Source organism: Mustela erminea, chromosome 14, assembly GCF_009829155.1.
Source record: "Mustela erminea isolate mMusErm1 chromosome 14, mMusErm1.Pri, whole genome shotgun sequence".
Classification (NCBI taxonomy): Eukaryota; Metazoa; Chordata; class Mammalia; order Carnivora; family Mustelidae; genus Mustela; species Mustela erminea.
Window position 1 is genome coordinate 17837296 of NC_045627.1, and position 19684 is coordinate 17856979.

The 19684-nt window shown below is 43.0% G+C and overlaps 1 protein-coding gene and 1 long non-coding RNA gene across 7 annotated transcripts in view; one reads left to right on the forward strand and one right to left on the reverse strand.

The window, feature by feature from the left end:
* RNLS (renalase, FAD dependent amine oxidase) overlaps positions 1-19684 on the forward strand; it is a 263258-nt gene that overhangs the window by 201568 nt on the left and 42006 nt on the right. For all 6 annotated transcript variants that reach the window (XM_032313446.1, XM_032313440.1, XM_032313442.1 and 3 more), the window contains one exon: positions 1253-1426. In XM_032313446.1, the coding sequence (XP_032169337.1) occupies positions 1253-1426 (174 nt within the window). The remainder of the gene's footprint in view (positions 1-1252; positions 1427-19684) is intronic.
* Positions 1-19684, reverse strand: part of LOC116573365 — a 374338-nt gene that overhangs the window by 81307 nt on the left and 273347 nt on the right. The window lies entirely within an intron of this gene.

Genomic DNA, 19684 nt, shown 5'->3' on the forward strand with positions numbered 1-19684 from the left:
GAAACCCAGATTCTTAATGCTGTGCATATATGAACCAGCAATTCCATGACAAGTAGGAAGACAGATGGAGACTGAGAAGGGAGGGAAATCGCCTCCTTCCCCATCCCAGTTGGAACAAATATTTTCTTCTCTATAATAGAAAAAGGGGCTATTTGGTGAACATGTGTCCTATGCCAACCACTGTGCTACCCATTATTTGATGGGATCCTCAAGACATACTGTTACTGCTGCCTATAGACAAGAAGACTATAGACTACTTTAGAACAAGTAATTTTTAAAAAGATTTTATTTATTTATTTGACAGACAGATCACATGTAGGCAGAGAGGCAGGCAGAGAGAGAGAGAGGAGGAAGCAGGCTCCCTGCTGAACAGAGAGCCCGATGCGGGGCTCCATCCCAGGACCCTGGGATCATGGCTTGAGCCGAAGGCAGAGGCTTTAACCCACTGAGCCACCCAGGTGCCCCTAGAACAAGTAATTTGACCAGTGTCACATAGTGGAATCAGAATTGGAACTCAGACCTGCCTAATTCCTTTCCTGGTCTTTTTCCATTTGGGGATTGATGATTTACCTCCTGCTTTTTAACTAACTTTGCGTGTCTGTGTTTGCCTTTCTGTTCATTCCCTTATCCTTTTATTTTTGGGGATGCGTGTAACAGAGTAGGGTAGAGGCTTATGATAGAGATGTCTACGGTGTGGTCACCGTGCTTAAGGAATTGCTATAATCCACTGCGAGAAAGATGACCGACAAACAAATCCCTATATGACATGGAAGAATTTAAGAGGTCATCATGGATGGTGCATTAGCCTCCCGGCGTGGAAGTTGCGAGAAATGCTTGACTTTATTCAACTGTTGTTAGAACAGACTGAAATGCCTTTATCAAGTGTGTGGCAAGGACTCGGACACCTAGTAAGTGCCCAGAATCTGGGCCGTATAATGACGCCAGACAGTCCCAGGGTACTAACTGGGATCCAAAGCTGGAAAAGCAACTTGGTGCCAGAGTTGGAGAGCCTCGAATGCCATTCTAAAGAGTTTGGACCTTCAGCTTGGTCAAAAACAATTGTGCCAAGGTCAGTAATCATTGCCAAAAGAAATTACAGCTGATGCTGTTTGGCGCTACTTTAAAAACCCATCGCGAGTGAGACAGAGTTAAGGGGCCCTGTTGGAACTGGTTTAGAGGACTTTTATATTCGATGCACTCAAAGGAAAGATGATATTTTCAAGTTTAATGCCCTGTACTGTTTCTTCCACAGTAATTAGTGAATGCCAAAGGCGGCAACTGGAGTCTGTGAGCTACTCCTCTCGCTACGCTCTGGGCCTCTTTTATGAAGCTGGCACGAAGATTGATGTCCCTTGGGCTGGGCAGTACATCACCAGTAATCCTTGCATACGCTTCATCTCCATTGATAATAAGAAACGCAATATAGGTCAGTACCCCCATTATTTCCCTTAAATACAGTAACAATGGTGGGTGTAGATCATGAAAAATGCTGTTTAATTGAGTGTTGCCATTCTGAACAGAGCAAGCATTTAACTCCAAGCCACAGGGGATAAAATTTAATGTCACATTTGGCCAATAATAAAATACACAGTGAAACCAGCAAAGTTTTTCAGAAAAATCATTCACCACATGGTTTGTATTACCGAGTCCGTGAACATAGTGTCAGAAGTTTTAAGATTTTAAAGTGGCCCTACTTCTGTTGCTTTAATGTGGGTCCATCTATATGCAGAAGTATCTCTCCTCCTTTGTGGCTTGGTGGAGTTTGTTTTCTGTTTGTTTGGCCTTGTTTTTGTTTTTGTTTTGTTTTGTTTTGTTTTTAATTTGCTAAGTGCTGCTCTTTCCACTTCCCAGGCTAGAAATAAAAAGTGAATTTTACTATGTTATGAAAATCCTTCACTTCATTATAATGTTATTTATTTAATTTTCCTCCGGAAGACTGCATAAAATTACTGTGTGTATAATAGGATGAAAATAACAGCTAAAACGTTTCATAAACTCTTCCCTAGAATGGGCTAAAATCTACACTTCGCCCTTCTCCCTGAAGGTCATTATTAAAATTAGATTCAAATTGCAAGAATAAACATAACGCTCATCTCAGGAATAAAGGAGAAAGTGTCTCCTCCTTCACAGGATGAGAGCGAGCCCTAAGATAACTGCCTTTTCAAGAATACGCTGTGATGATTGGAAACAATGACTTCCTTGCAGGGGCTCGTCATTTCAATTCGTTGTTGTGTTATACGGTGCAGTGATGGTTTCACCGAGCCGTTAGTTAGAAGTCTTGCTTGATAAAATCACCAACTAACGTCTCCTGGCCTGCCAGAACTTTAGAGTGATAGAACCGGCCTGGGGTATGGTTTTTGTATCAGAGCACATGATCTTAGAAAAATATTTCTTTTATAACTTAAAACTCCCCCAGGGCTAGACTGTTTATGTTAACATGATCTCACATATATGTACAATCAGCAGTTCACGAAATGTCCTGTAACAGCAACGGATTAACCATTTTTAACTCTAAAACCGCTTTGTTCTGAGAAAAAAATAGCCCTTGACCTGCTCGTGTAATAGGTCATGAATTCGACATTATCCTTCGTGTACGGCTTCGTAAGATATGAAATATTTGTTAGGGAGTATTCAGTAATACGCAACAAAAACCAATTTAAACTCGTTTAGACAACATGAGGTCATTTGTTACATTATGTACTGTGGACTGAACTGTATCCCTCCAAAATTCATGTGTTGAAGCCCTCATCTCCAGTGGGATTACATTTGGGAGATAGGACTTTGAGGATGTAATGAAGGTTAAATGAGGTCATAAGGGTGGGATCCTGATCCGGGGTGATTGGCGGCCTTACAGAATGAGGATGAGAGTTCTGTCTCCTTGCGCACATACCAAGGGTAGGTGGTATGAGCACGGTGAGAAGGTGGGGGAGAGCAGGCTCTGTGCAACCAGGAAGGGAGGCTTTACCAGAAACCCAACTGCCTGGCACCTTCATCTTGAATTTCTCAGACTCTTGGAGGGAAGAGAGATACATTTCTATTGTTGAAACCATGCGGTCTGTGGCATTCTGTTATGCCAGTCCAAGCTTACCGAAACGTGATCTAAGAGGAAGACGTCGCACGGGAGACAGCAGGAAGGATCGGTTCAAGACCTGAGCCATAGCTTCAAGGATCTAGAATTCTCCTTCTCTGCTCTCTTCACTCTTCCTCAGAGGGTTGACGGCAAGATGCACTAACTGTTGGAATCGCGTCCAAACCCACCAACGTGCTCAGGGAGAAGAGGGACCATTCTGTTTCTGTCTCTTTCTAAGAATCAAGGAATTCTTTCCCAAGCCCCCTCCACTGACTTTACCTTGTATGTCATAGGTCAGAATTAGGTTACCTGACCAGTCTGAAACCCATCATCATTCACTGGCCGGAGGGGCTGGGACTGCCACGATGAACCAGACAGATCAAGATTCATTCCTGGAACTGCTGTTAGGATCATCTTCCTTAGGTCATGTGAGGGGTAGATACCTGAATAAAGTAGGGTTTTGTGTGGAGGAGAGAAGGGAGTAGCGGATGCTAGGTCGGTGGTACATAGCGCCCATCATTTTCAAGTAAAGTCACATGGTGGACGGGAGGTAAAGTTCTAATATCGACACATAAAGAGAAGAATCGTGTAGATTCAAAGTTATCTTTGAAAATCCCCTAAATCTAGGTGACATTTTGGAGAGTAAAATACCTTTCACTAAATTCAGGATAGCCATCGTTCCAACATCCCATAGATTCCGGTTCCTTTGGGTGAGGCCAGATGAAATAGCGGGCTTCCATTTGTAGGACAGAATGATATTTTCTACCGTGAGAGGCGCATGGAAAGCAATAACAGTCATATGTCCTAACAGATTAAATCACCGTGCGGATGGAGGGGGACCGTGAGTGATGCCCCCCGAGTACACCCCGGTCACCGTGCGTTAAAGAGCTGTGCAGGTTTCAGAGAGCACACACGAGCATATTCATAAATCCTCCCATGATGGGCAGCATCTGAAATAAGAGAAAAAAAATTTTTTTTTGGTATTAACAACCACAGAGGTCTTTAGACCTCTTTAGACCTCTTCCTGCTTCAGCAGGAAGGCTGGGGGGATCGGAAACCACGCTTTCGCTCCAGCCGGGCCTCTTCAGACGGCCAAGAAATGTCTGCCTTTCTTCGCCAGTTTTATGGAAAATTAATCTTGGATTATGCGAGTTTTAAATTGTGGGAGGCCTCCAGTAATGGCATCCCCTAACATAAAATCTAACTGCCTTGCCTTTCAATTAGTTTTTTTTTTTTTTTTTCTCCCTATCTGGGGCCAGGGTGCTAAGAGTGTCTAGCGGACTTGACACGATATAAATGTCCACATAGCATAACTCTGCTGTGTTTTATTGGCGCTATATTTAGATAGACCAGTAAGAGTTGTGTCTTTATGTTACTAACACTACCCCGCACCCACCCTGCCACCGGAGCGTGCGATCGAATCTAGAAAGAACACTGTACGCACACGTGCTCCCGTAATGACGGGGAGAGTCTTTGTGGGGTGGAGGTAAGGCGGCAACAAGATAAAAAGTGGCAGGGTTGAGTCCACAAAACACGGTCTGTTGTTAGGTCTTGAAGAGAGCCAGAGGACGAAGGATTCGTGGCCCAGACAGGACAAAGGTCAAGGAGTAGTCATTTGTCAGATGTCAGGGATAGGCAGTACACACAGAAAGCCACAGACAGAAGCCAGGTCTCCTTAGGCAGGAGGGCTAAATTCCAAGACATGTTAGGCCCAGGTTCAGGTACCAGTAGTGAGGGGCAGGAACCACTGTCTTTTGGTTTGTGTTTCCCAGAAAGCGCTCAATGGAACACCAGTTCCTTGATAAGCTCTTTGAGAAGGGGTTCTGTCTTCACATCAGTTTGCAAAATGCTCCCAGCTTTACCTAGAATTTAAAGAGTCTCCAGTCATAATTGACCTATTAAAAGACATTTCTATTAAAAAAAAAAAAAGCCACCTTCTCATTTCATTTAATCTATAATTTCCCAAAGGTATTTGACCAGGGGTATTTTATCTGAGCACCATACCTACTAATATCTGACAGAAATTGTGCCCCCTTGGGAAACCCTGATGTGGTATCACCGTGTGTGCCTCAGACCTGGAAGGGAATTGCAGGGCAGGGAAAAGAAGTCCTAGCCTGGTCGGGAAGCCATCGATAGAAAAATACTGATTTTTTTTTTAGAAATGGAAGAAGTTTGAAGCCAGCCTGGAACCCCCAAGTGTTGCCTCATTAGAACAAATCATCCTGCTGCCCCACAAGAAATTCCAAGGGATTTAAGAGCTCTGTGTTAGGAACTAGGATCAAAGAGCAAAGATTAGAATAAAAGACATTTTAAGTGCTCTTATCACTTGGGAAATTACAAAGATTTTAAGAGTTCTGTGCCAGGAACCAAGGGGAGAGATAGATAGATGATAGATAGATAATAGATAGATATTATTTCATATCTCCCAATACGATCTCAGAGAGCCCTCTTAAGATCTTATATTTGGAATTAGCCTGGCCAAGAGTAACTTCTTAGATTCAACTCAGTTCTATCATTTAATAGCTGTGTGATTTTGGACAAGGTACTTAAACTATCTGTTTCCTGGTCAATATGATGAGGAATACAATACCAACCCCAAAGATTTGGGGATGAAATGGCTTGATCATGGAAAGAGCTCCATACAGCACTTAGCAAATTATAAGACAGTATCTCTGGCACCTGTTATTATGACTAAGACTACCACTCTTGCACGTGGATATTATATTTTCCAAAGCAAAGGGCATAGATAAGAAGGCCTCCCTTTGGCGAAGCAGCCCTCTGATACCTGTGCAGATAGGAGGATCTGTGGCCTTAATAAGTAAGATATCTGTTACCCTGAAAATGGTTGGTCACAGTTTTAGCCTCCTTCCATGATCACCATCTGGAGGAGTGTTAATGAGAGTCAAATAGCCAATAGACAGCAACCCAAGGAGATTAACACAATCCGCAACTCTAGAAATGTGGATGGCCAAGGACTATGATTACATGGCTTTCAATAACTCATCAAAGGAATCAGTTCAGTTCATCCCCAAAGGAAACAAACACAGGAAGAAAACTTCTTCATCACATGGAATGTACACCTGCCAAGACTGTATGTTTAGGGACCCTCGAGTACCGATACGAGTATAATGTGTGTTGTCTCCAACAGCTGTTTTACAAGAGATGTAGAAATGTTCTTCACAGAGCTGTTTGTTCCATCAATTCTTTGTAAAACAAAAACAAAAACAAAACAAAACAAAAAACCAGGAGCATGCTATGAAGTCCTGTAAATAATTCGGATGAGCCTGGGATCTCGAATCCAGTCATCTTGGGTTGGCTTAAGGGAGTCGTGATCCTTCCAGTTAAGCAGAGAGCCATGCAGTTGACGCCATGAAGTGGTCTGCTTGAGGATGCAAATAAGTGTGGAATTATTTGCTCTTAAACTTGCAAAAAATGTAATCAAGAAAGGTAGCACTTTTTAAAAATTTATTTATTTATCTATTTGAAAGAGAACGTGTGCATGCCAGCGTAGGGGGGAGAGGGAGAGGGAGAAAGAGAACCTTCAGGTGGACCCCCCCACTCATCGAGGAGGCTGACCCGGGACTTGATCTCATGAGTCACGAGATCATGACCGGAGCCAAAATTAAGAGTCAGTCGCTCACCCAAATGAACCACCCAGGCCCCCCAACAGAGGTAGTACTTCATAAGTAGAATAAAAAAAGAAGGGGGAGAAGAAGGAAAGGGGACTGTAGTGGGGGTGGGGTTGGTAAGGAAAGGGGAAAAAGGGCTGAAATCCTCAAAAATGGTTGGGTTTTCTGTTCAGGCTTTTGTTTCAAAATGCCAATTCCAGAAGCAGGGCTTGCAGGTAAAATAGCAATCATTGTCTTAAAATAACCAGAAATAACCAGTTACAAGATGCGTGCTATGCTGTCTGTTGTACAACAGGCGTAGTCATTTGTGACTCAATTAGGGAGCCACTGCTGTCCAGGTCAACCTGTTAAGACGATTTACTAAACCGCCAATACTAATTACAAATATCCAGCTCATTATTATGGTGATGCCACAGAATGTCACATGATCATCGTATCAAAATCTTAGGGTGATCCCCCAGGAAGGAAAAACTACACGTGGGGCACTTGGGTGGCACAATGGGTTAAACCTCTGCCTTCAGCCCGGGTCATGATCTCGGGGTCCTGGGATCAAGCCCTGCATTGGACTCTCTGGTCAGCGGGGAGCCTGCTTCCCCCTCTCTTTCTGCCTGCCTCTCTGCTTACTTGTGATCTCTCTCTCTGTCAAATAAAAAAATAAAATCTTAAAGATTTTATTTTATTTTATCTCTCTGCCAAGCAGAGAGCCTGATGCGGGGCTCAATCCCAGAACACTGAGATCATGACCCAGGCCGAAGGCAGAGGCTTAACCTACTGAGCCACCCAGGCACCCCAATAAATAAAATTTAAAAAAAGAAAAAAAAAAGAAAAACTACATGTGTGCTTCTACGTGTGTATACACGTACACATAAAACTAAATGTCTTTTGTTGTTACTTAAATCAATAGGGAAAAATCATAAAAGACACTGATCTCATCACATAATATTTGCCAATTCTCAAAACAAAAAGGATTTTCTTCAGAGAGTGAAATTACTGAACCCATCTTGTAAGGAGAACACTTGCACACACAAAGTAAAAACAAACAGCAGATCTCTTTCAGCCTCTGGTTTCCCTATCAAGCTCTCCTCAAGGGGAACGATTTACATCCAACTTAGCACGTGCCCTCCCACTTGCCAAGCAAATTAACTCATAGGAAAATCAATGCCAGAGATGGAGGGAAACTGGAAAAGCAGCAAAATATAGAACATCAAAAGCAAACTTTAAAAAATATCCTGTGGAGAGTATTACTGGGAAAAATATTTTATGGACGTTTCTTGCAGAATACTGAACTCACACATATTTGATTTGTATGTTTCCATTCCCAATTTCTTGAGCAATTACTTATAAATGTGTATTGACTGCCTCTGTGTGCCAGGCACTGTGCTAAGGGCTAGGGGCTCTTAGTCCCCACCCTCCCAAAGTGAAGGTCCGTGGTCCGCTCTAATGAGGACTTCTGAAGGCAGGAGAGACAGAGACTCTGTTGGGACTGGTGACTTGGAGTCAAGAAGAGTCTTCCTAAGTTTAAATGGATGGATGCAAGACAGAGACCATTAACTCCCATCTGTAATCAGAGAGTCGTGTTACCTTGTGACAACATCATAAGCTTCTACGAGAACACTTAAGACCTTTGGTCAACGTGAAGCCATACTCTTCTTTCTTTAGGGGAAGAGGTGGGAGCCATCCAACGTTTAAATCCATGAATAAATCAGAAACTTTAGCCCAGCCTATTATTTAACTTTCTCCTGGAACTGCTAAAAGGTTCCATACAAGTAAGTCATGAAATGTCCAGGAGCCGGTGAGCAGAAGGGTAAAGAAAGTCTGGAACCCGTAGCTTCCTGGCATTTCCGTAACTGCAAACAATGACAAATCATAAATTTACGGAGCAGCCACACTAAGAAGTGAGTCTCAAACATCGACTATCCTCAGTCCCCCCTTTTTTTTTTCAACCTTCTACCTCCATGGTCTGCCTGCCTTGCCCTCTGCCTTTTCACCTGGGCTGTTGGCCTAAAGTTGTGGCTGTCTCGCGGAGACTCACCCAAGACCCTCACGTTGGGCAAGACGGGGTCTCAAACACAAGAACCAGATGTGATGGTGACTGAATGTGGTTTTACCCACGGTTCATGGGGTGGGAGGCAGGAATAAGAATCCTGCCATGGTGTACGGATCTGAAATTGACACGTCGTAGACGGAAGCAACCGAGAAACTAACAGAGGCTGCCATCACTGCTGCGGGTTTCAAAAAGAAAAGCGGAGGAGAGCCCTGCATTGGCTCAGCAGAGGGGGAAAGATCTACAGAGGTGCGCAGGCGGGACTTGCCATGGTCTTTCTGTCCTCTCTGCTAACAAAGGTCATGGAACTAGGTGGGTAGCTATTGTCTGATGGAAAAACTGCTATATTAAATGTAATGACACCTAATTTTGGCTATTTGTGATTCCACTCCTTTTAAGGGATGGTTCTTTTGTCTGCTGAGCACCCAAAAGAGAGGAGATGCCAATTGGGAGTGGAAACAGGGAGGGCTAAATTGCTTTGCCTAATTGAGGAGAAAATTTCAGATGTCCTGAGACAACGGGGAGGGCGAGGAGCAGAGAAGGGGAAGAGGAAAAAGCCAGCTGGATGACGGAAATCCTCTGGCTTGACCTGAGGGATCACGGCGTGGATTTGTAACGTCTTTGCTGGATGATTTACTCTGTGACGGCTCCCACAGCTCCCTACAACCCAACACAGCTCTGGATTGAGCAACGGCTTAAAATCCATGCTGGCTTTTTATTGGGGACTTGTTGTTGAGTAAAGTCAACATAGTCCAGGCGCTTTGGGGAAAAAGCTTGAAATTTTAGCTTGAAATTAGATAGGAACTGTGAGATTTCTTCAGGTTAGTTTCCGAGCCAGCCCTTGGAGGGTGGCAAGCCCACATTTTGCATCGAGAACCGTATTTGGAATCAAGACAGAATTTCTCATCCTCTGGACTTTGAACAAAGCCAAGTCCAACTTGCTGCTTTTGTTATACCTGTGACCAGGTCAGCCCGCCGAGGGGAAGGGGAATTGGGAAAAGGCTGTCTCTGTGAGACTGAACTGTTTTGAAGGATCCTGAGGTTAATCCTTACTATGGTCTGAAATGAGGCTGTCAACACCGTGCATTGGAAGCCGAGGCTCGGGATGATATACTCTGCTCTGCTTCCCAAACCAGTGCATGGTTTGCATCACCCCGGAGGCATCTCAGAACCTCTGCAAGTTGAGAATAGTCTTGGAAAGCCATGGGGGCACTCCGACAGCTTGTGAGCCTCGGGTCCTGGGAGGCCGTGTAGACGCCGAGCTGGGAGAGTGCTCGACAGGTCTTAATTCTGGCCCATTTTTATCTGGGCCTGTGATGTCATCCACCCAGAGATGTGGGACCTTGCCTTTGCCTAGAGATCCCTCAGAAGAGATTTCACCATTTTCCTGCCTGTCAAGAATTCCACCCAAGGTCAATCTAAACGCCTCGGGGGCTGAAGAATTGTTATGCCCTGTTTGCAGAACCTGTGTGCTTTCTCCAGAATTAGAGCTTCTCCCCCGTAGCAGGGTATAGGCCACGATCCATCACGCCTGCTGTTCATCAGCCAGTCCCTCCTGTCTGAATCCAGACTGAAAATAAGACATAGACACTAACATCGTGGCGTAGCGGGAGCGTGGACCTGGAGCTTGGTAACTTGCCGAGCCCGTCGTCCTCAGTGTAGCTCTGAGATGCCTTTTCCTGGTCCTGAGAGCTAATGTTTCACTGACACTGAGAATTAAGCCCTCAGCCCTGGTCACCCTCTTAGCTGGCAAGGGAAAGTAATAGCTAGTCAGCCGATAGTTGACCCCCTAAGACCATCTAGGGATCTGTTAGCACTGCCCTTTGGATCATGTGAAACGAATGAGCTAGCTTTGTAATTTCTGAATCTGGAAGCCTTTGAAAAACACATATGAGTTCTTGGCAATCAGAATGATCTGAAGCCTCCTTGGGAGGCTTTCTGGACCACGCCTCGAACACTAGGACTAGGTGACTGGACCGTATCAGAGGGATTGCCGGTAAGACCTGGAGCCCTCTCCCCAGAGAGCTACAAGCATTTTCAGCAACAGATTTACCATGGTCTCTAGAGAATGTACATCTGTTTTGAATGATGCCCTGTGACACAGACCTTGATTTCCAAGGTTACGCTTCAAAGGATCCCACTGTTCTCTTTGTGAAAGATACTTCTTTTTCATACTCGGATGGAGAACAACTGGGCTCCAGCTGAAATATTGAACTTAGAAAACATGCCATAAGCTTCTGCAAATGTGTCATTTCCCTGCCACAGTTTAGCAATTATGTCTCTGTTTTGTATCCTGATGGCATTCAGTGAAATGCTGTCTTGCATCGGAACCTCGCCATAAATGATGACTTCGTATGAACCCAAGCTCGGGGAGTGATGAATTCTTTATTGTATAATTCATGACTTGGTTTTTATTCTCACGGTTGGTCAAAAACAACCGGTACCAGCCAGCGTGATGCAGTGGTCTTTGCACTCACGGAGACCTAGCTCTGTATTAGAAGTCAACACTTGTGGTTAGTTTGAGTCATTTGTGTGGCTTTAATCTTTGTGGATTAAAAATGGTGGAATCGCAGCCTTTTCACGTGATTCAACCTTAGAGCTCTGTCCATGAACAAGTTTCGTAATCTGAGTTTTGCTTACCTGCACCATAGGTTTAAGGTTAATAATGCCTCCCAGGAGTGTTTCAGGGGCTGAGTGCAATGGTATGTCTGAAAATCCTAGTACCAAGCCTGGCACAAAGTAGAGCAGTAAATGCTATTTTTACAGTTGCTGTCACAGCTAAATGATTTTACGGTCTATCGGTCTATCCATTACATAAACTTCTTTGATTCTGAGGAAGAGATGAGACAGAAATGGCCAACAGTACAAGTTTAATGAAGTTATATTCTTTTGTTAAAAATAATGACACACGTCATTAGGGCCGGTAAACAATCTCTCTTTACCTGAAGAAGGTGTTAAGCTGGGAGAACATTAAGTCAGAAGCACTCTTCCATCTTTTTATGGACTCTCAAATGATTTTTTGCATACAAATTATTCACAAAAAATATTTGCACTCTAGCATATCCTAGAAGAGTAAGACACCGAAGTTAGCCGTCGGCAGATCAAAGGGCTAAGAAGAACATAAGAGCGGGTTTTCGAGTCAGACTGCAGGGTCCTACCCCAGGAAATCGCCGCACTGTGTTTCATAAATGCTTTATATCAGTTAGCATTTTTAACTCTGTCCAGAAGCACCAATCCATCACGGTGCCCAGATGTGACGTGATTCAGTCAATTTTGCCTAAAAAGCCCTTTGGTTCATTACTAGTGACTTTCTTGCTATTGAGTGAGCGGAGAAGGCTTTGATATGCCCTCTAAAGACCATATGTGGGCCCTGCCAGTTTTAATGACCATTGCCCCTACAGACTTCATATATGTGCTCATTTAGATAACGAGAAGAATCCGTGTACAGGACAGGTCATTGAATTCCCTGCCTAATATGAATGAATATTAAACATTGGGATCTGAAAAGAATATTTTGAAATTCCATTAATATTTATAACCAATCTATGGGACTAAGGGAATTCTTCAGTATAAAATATTCCAAATTCATGTTTGTAAGAATGAAGCATCCTTGAATTTAAAATAGAGTTTTCCTCACTGAAATAGATTTCTATTATACATATGCCTGGTGAAATCTTTGTTGGTGATGTTATATATCCTTACATTATTTAATAGGGATGGGAAGGGCATTTTAGAACCTTGAGCTCAACTGAACCTAATTCACTTTTTTTTTTATCAAAAATAAAAAGTCTGTTTCCTTTTCCACTGTCTGTATTCATAACAATGGCTTCTCAAGAGGAGCTAACAATATCATAAAGATTATAGTCCCTTTGATATAAGAACTTTTTCCAAACCCTAGATTTGATCTCTCTCTCTCTCTTTTTTTTTTTTTGTCAAAATATAACAGAAAGAATAATTCCACTGGTCTTATTAGTAAAGGAGATAAGATTGTCCACAGTAAACCAATAAATTTCCTCTGTGGAAAGGGCCAGAAATATTCTGACACAATCATAAATAAAATCTTCCCCATCCGATTAATGTCGGTTATTCAAATGCAACATTTCATAATGTCAGGACTGAAACTTCCCTTTAATGCACCAGATGAACCCGAGCAAAGCTTTAGGTCAAATCCTGGGGCCCAGAGATCTATTTCATCTACTCGCGGAATCCTTTTGAACAAGTTGGAAATCTGAAGCTGACCCCGGCTTCCCAACTACGTGATGAAGTGATATTCTTAGAGGCAGACCAGTCTTCTGGGTCTGCTGGTTAGGGGGGAAACCTTGCCCAATTTGGGAAAAGGGTCCAATCATGATGCCACTTCACACACCAAATTCCATAGAGGGCCCGAGGATGAGTAGGCATTGTTATAATGCGTGGTAGGGGAGAGCTGCTCATTGCTGGTGAGTAGTGGCCTTGGGCGGGTGCAGCGGGGGGCAGGGGTTGTCATTAGAGGAAAATGGGGCTTTCAGACCGCAGAAGAACTCCAGCGAGGGCCTGGACATCCGAGGGATGGTTAGGACAAATCCCCTGATCTAGGGACCTGCATAGGCCCAATTAATGGACTATCGAAATCTTTCTGTGTTTCCTTTTGGCCATGCCCATAAAAGCTGCAACAGGCTGCAGATCTCCTTGTGTCTCAGGATAAATAGATAGTTTTTTTTGTTTTGTTTTGTTTTTTTAATTTGGGAGGTTTCAGCCAAAGAAAAAGCTTCTTCCAAGCAGATCCTGAAATGTATGCTGTCCCACTAAACACGGCTCCTTTCTTGAAATGGGCAGAATCTATGGAATTTATGGCATTTTTTTACAGAATTAATACAAGGAACATAGAGGAAAGATTATTCCAGCCCTAGACAGGAAATAGAATTCAGAATATGCTTGCTGGCCTAGCATTACTCCCTTAAAAAAAAAAAAAAGCTATATATGTTATAATCAAACTTAATATGTGCAACACTGGCTCTTGATTGCCTGCCTTCAAAATTCAGAACTTGTCCCTTCTCAAATCCTCTGTGTTTCAGAAAACAGAGCCACCCTTCTCCTAGCTCCTTAGCCAAAAATCAGGAATCGTCCTTGGTTTCTTTGGCTTCTCTACCCCGGTATCTGATCTATGACCAAATCCTACTGATCTTGCTTCCAAAACAGACATCGAACTCCATTCTCATCATCGCTGTCACAGCCAAGACACCAGCTTATTTTATAACTGGTCTCTCTGTGTTGCCCCTTTCTAGTTCATTCTTCACAGAGCCAGCACGGTCCTCTTAAAACACATGTCTGTTCACAACACTCCCTTTCCAAGTCAGAGCCCTCTGCTGCTTTCCCTGTGCACACAGGATTCAATCTCAAATCCTTATCATGACCTACAAGGTCCTGAGTGATTTAGGACAGGGGTCACAGACTTTTTCTGTAAAGGCCAAAGAGTAACTAGTTTGGAATTTGTGAACTATACAGTCTCTGCTACAGCTACTCAGCTCTGCTAGTATAGTGAAAGCTACAGATGTTATAAAAAGGATTGGACACAGCTATGTTCCAATAAAACTTTATTTACCAACACAAGTGAGCGGCCCAAGGACCGTAGCTGGCCAATCCCTGACCCAGCACTTGCTAATTTCCACTCCAGACCATTGTGCACTCTATTCTCTCTGTGCATGTAAATGTGTAAATGTCACTCCTACATTTCATTCGTTTTTCCAATTGTCTTTTTATAGCTCCCTGTATTTTAATTGTCAGTCACTGTACATTGCATTGGTTTAAAGTCTGTTTCTCCTTCAAGTTGGGAGGTCCGTGAATGCAAAGACTGGATTTGCTTTGCTCATCTTTGTATCTCCGGCACCTGGCACGCTGCTTAACACAGCGTCACTTCTCAATTAAAGGTTTTGTACATTAAGAATGAATTAATGAGATCTAATCAAAACATGAAAAACAGCAAAAGACAAAAATCTGGGTTCAAAAGACAAAAATCTGAAGTATGAGATGCTTTAAATCCGTTCATTTCCAAGGTATTTTATTTTAAAAGTTCCTCACTCAAAATAGGCAATAGGTGGGAGTTGGGGTAATTAACAGGCGTGTCTCCAGATCTTAAAGCTACAGAGGCAGTGTGTTTGACACATTGTAGCTTACACATGCAGGTCAGGCAGCTCTCCTTCATCTTGTAGTTCTGCCGTCGGGGAGCATGAGCCCCCACGGTCAGTGCGGAGGACAGAAGGAAGTGGAAGGAGGCCCGTGGCTTTTCACAGCCGTGGACTGGATGTGACACATTTCACCGGCATATTACCAATGATGTATCTTACTGACTTAAAAAAGCTTTTTGTACATGTTAATTTACCTCGTTTATGGTAAGATCTCATTTTGGTGGTAATTATTAGTGTCTTACTCACCTGTCTCCCCCAGACACTTTTCTACAAAGACTTTTAATGGTTAGTAGAGGAAAATGCTTATTTTGTGATAATTTCGTGTTATGATCATGACTTTTCTATATACTTTATAAGTTTGGGTCATTTTAAAGTAATTCTTTGGCATATTTCTTTTTAATATATATATTTTTAGAGGTTTATTTATTTATTTGAGAGAAAGAGAGAGAGAGTGTGTGTATGAGTAGTGGTAGGGAGGGGCAGAGGCAGAGAGACAGAATCCTCAAGCAGACTCCCCGCTGAGCACAGAGCTCGACCGGGGCTCGATCCCAGGACCCTGAGATCATGACCTGAGCCAAGGTCAGATGCTAAACGTACTGAGAAACCCATGCGCCCAATTAAAATGTATCCTGACATGATAATAAGTTAGAATTCCTTGAAAGTAAAATTTCAGCAGTGTTTTAAATCTGATATTCTCTTTTTCCCTTGTTTTAGTTTTACAAAATTTTGGAGGCTATGTATTTTGAAGTCTACGTAATGTTGGTAGAGCTGAACTATCCGTGGCTCTATGACACGTGGTCTCATCTGACCAGTAATCCTAGTTGGGTCTTTGGCCATCCTTGAGTGACACTGACAGGAATATAAAAATGTACCTTGTTTTAAAGGGACAATACTAAACATATGTGCTCCCTCAAAGAAGGCAGAAACAATTCTGTAATTTAAAATCAGCCTCCTGAGGTTTAGCCTCCTTATTTCCATAGCTTGCCTGAAGGAACGCCTCTGGAGAGACTGGTCTCTGGCTCAAAACCAGATCTGCTTTTCTGACATGGAAATAAACGCAGGCATGTGAGGAATGATGGCGAGCACCGGACTCAAACAGGGGTCGTCGGCCAAGTGGCAAATTTCCCTCATACAGAACCTCCGGAGGACCCTGTAACAGGGATTCTGTGGACCTGCAAGGATCTGTCTCTGCCGTGGAATCTGGAAGTCTTGCCTCCTTGGTTTGCCACACTGGGAAGCTTTAAGAAATTGCTTCCTCTAAAAGGGTCAGAATTATTTGAAAGATCATCAGAATTTCCAATTCAGTAGTAACTGTGATTGGGAAAGTCAAAGTCCCAAGTCCTGAAAAGGAGGAGTAGGGGAAACATTACCTCAGACCCTCCTGAGGCAGAAATACGTATGAGTTTTGACTTCCGATGTATACAACGTGTATCAGGTTTGAGGATACCATGGGTCTCCCCTGTCCCTCTTGCTGTGTGAGCGCATGCACACACAGCAGCTTGGGTATGTGCTGATTAGGCCTTAAATTACGAAGAAGAACATATACTTTTCCCCCATCACAACTCATTTCTATTTAAAAAAAAAAAATGCAAAGAGGAGTTTTCTATAGCCTGAATTTAGAACAACTGGGTCAGGAGTTTGAAAAGGACAAAGAAATAAAATGAGAACCAGAATGATGTTTGTTCGACCTTTGAAGACTCCATCCCCATAATCCTTATTAAGCTGGCTAAGTGCTTTCCAGGCTTTATCACATCTCATCTTTACGACGACTCTATGAGGTAAACACTTCCCCCCACTTTATGGATGAGGAAGCTACAGCTCTAAGCTCTAAGTAGAACCACGACTTCACCCTGAACTTCCTTTGTCTCTAAATCTCCCTTTTTGGATAAAAGCATCTGTGTCCTGGAGATCCTAATGACAGCTCCCCACGGAGACTTCTTTGGTTCCACCACCCACCCTTCCGCATACCGAGATTCAGCCATACCTGGAAACGAGGCCCTTCTTTTGTATATTCTTCCCCAACCTATACTTTTCTGTCATATTGAAAATAACTGGCTTTTCAAATTCATTTCCTACAGATGAGATTATAACCCCAAACATGTTATTCCTCCACACCCAGCCTCTGGGGCCCTCCTCCACTCCTGTGCAAGTCAGCTCTTTCCACTGATGGCCTTATCTCCTAGAAAGCCTTGTTGACTTTGAAGATTGGCCTCAAACTTCCGTTCTCCCATCTCCTCTCCTCTCTCAGGACTTGGGGATGCCTCCTTAATACTTAGTGGTCCAGCCCAGCCCCTGTTCCCACCCCCGACTACATCTTGCTTCCAGCAGGGTATGGTGGACTATATAGGCAATGTATTGTTTATTTTTCAAGCAGCTTGGATTACCGGCGAATGTTGTCATTTACTTTCTCAGCCGGCTGGAGAAGGCAGAACACACTCTTCTGTGAACAATTTTCCATTGTTTACTGGGAGGTTATTTCCTGAATTTGTATACATTTCCTTATACTGGAGCTCTGGGGAAACATCTTCTAAAATTGGAAGTATGAACTTGAGGGAAATTCTCATTTTATGTTCATTTCATCGTGTGGGGTTTTACACACTTGTTTATACTTAACTAAACGCCTATCAGTATGGTCCTCTTATATGGGATTGTTTAGAGGATGTCTGTGTATCTTGCTAAACAGAAGACATCCAAACATATGTAGCCTGGGCTAACAAGGATCACAAACATACATATGTGTTGGTTTTTAACATTTCCCTTCTGCCCTTTATTTAAATAAAGGCAAATGCATGCCTCCATACCTACATATGCTGCAAAAGACACTCACGGCAAATACGCTGTCGCTTTGTCTCGGAGAGCTGACCCCATCCTGTTTGCCCTCCCGCTCCATGCCTCCTGGGTGCGGAGGACAGACAACGTAACTGTTCCTCCAACCATCTGATCATTCAGGTAGTCCAACAAATGTGGATTGCCCACCCTGAGCCCGATCCCAAGGGAGGGTCCGTAAGTGCAAGTAGCTCTCAGTCCAGAGGGAAGACAAGCTAGGAAATAAACAATTAAATACAGTCCCGTTAATACTCTGATTCCTCCCATGACGCATCATCGTTCTCTGAGATTGAGGCTTCCCGTCAGCGAGGTGGGAGGCACGAGCCATGGCTCCGAGGAAATTCAGGAGCCCGAGCCCTCAGAGATGGAGCTAGTCGGCCTCCACGGGTGGGTTTTCCAAATGACCCACAAGGCGCGTTTCCTGCACACCAGCTTCTGAATTCACCATTTGACAGGGTCTTCATCTGTGCAGGGACCCTGAGCTTGGCACCTCGTTTACCAGAAGGGCAAGACAAAGGCACGTCAGTGGAAAAGAATATACAAATTGGGTTTATATGCAAAAATGCCACATTCACATGAAATTCACTAATGGTAAATCAGATACATTGCAACCTGGCCGATTAGCACAACTGACTCAGTGTTGGTAAGAGTATGGAGATGCGAGACCTCTCCGATGCTACTGGGGAGAGTGTCCCTTTTGGAGGACTCTTTGGCTGTATCTGAAATAATTTCAAATGTGCTTACTCTTTGACTCAGCAGTCCTATTTCTAGCAGTTTATCCTAGAGATGGTCTCACGTAAGTGCACCAAAGGTACATGAATAAATGTGCTCATTAGGGCCTTTCATTGCTTGTCACAGAAACTGGAAAAAAGGAAAAGGAATATCCAGCTGAGGATGACCAGTAACAAACCGGGGTAATTCCATACTATTAAATTAAGCAGACCCCCATGAACTGGTAAAAAGCCATACAGATAGGTCAAATGAATAAAAGCAAGTTCAAGAACCATAGGCATAGTAAGAACATATTTCCATTTTGAAGAGGAGAGTAGATATGCAGTCTCGTGTGTAGAAAATTCTGGAAGGATACATGGGAAACTGTTGACAGCCATTACCTTGGGGAGTGAGACTGCCAGGGCTAAGTTAGAAGCAATACATTTACTTATTTTTCTCTTTATACCCTTTCACCATGTTTGAGTAACCTTTTTATTTTTTATATTTTCTGAATTTAAATAAAAGTTTTAAACCACCAAAAATAATTTCCTGCTATTTTTCCTTTAAAGGATCACATTGGGAGTAACCCTATTAGGGACTCTAAGAAGTCTTATTTAATTTTATTTAAAACAGGCATTTCAAAAATATTTGACCAAAGAATTTCATTGTTTTTGCTTTTCCTAATAACTATGAATATGTCGCATGAGTCATCCCGTGGCAACACTGACCTGAGGAATCACAGGGACAGTATGACCGGCCTTCAGTCACATAGCTGGGCGGTGAGAGACAAATTTCTGAGTCAAGATCCAAAGTTCAATTGATGTCCTTCAGAAACAGTGTGTTGTCAGGATGGAGCAGGTGATCTGATTCATCTATACTAAATAAAACTGAACTGGTTCCTTAGGTGGGGACATAGCACCAGAATTTTCTGTAAATCTTAGATGATAGATGATAGTTTCCTAGGAAGAGTGAGGTATTTTTCTCTTTATACCCTTTCACCATGTTTGAGTAACCTTTTTATTTTTTATATTTCCCTACCTCCAGTAGGAATGAGGGGAAAAAATCCACAATTATACTTGAATTACATTTCCTGCCATTTATGTATTCCAGATAAAGCTGTTCATTCAGACCTCTTCAGTGCTTTTCCTTGGGTATTTAAAGCAATCGCTATTACCCATTATTCCGGTCCCCCCTTCCAGGGAAAGAGGAAGGAAGAAAATAAAACAACTCTCTTTCTTCA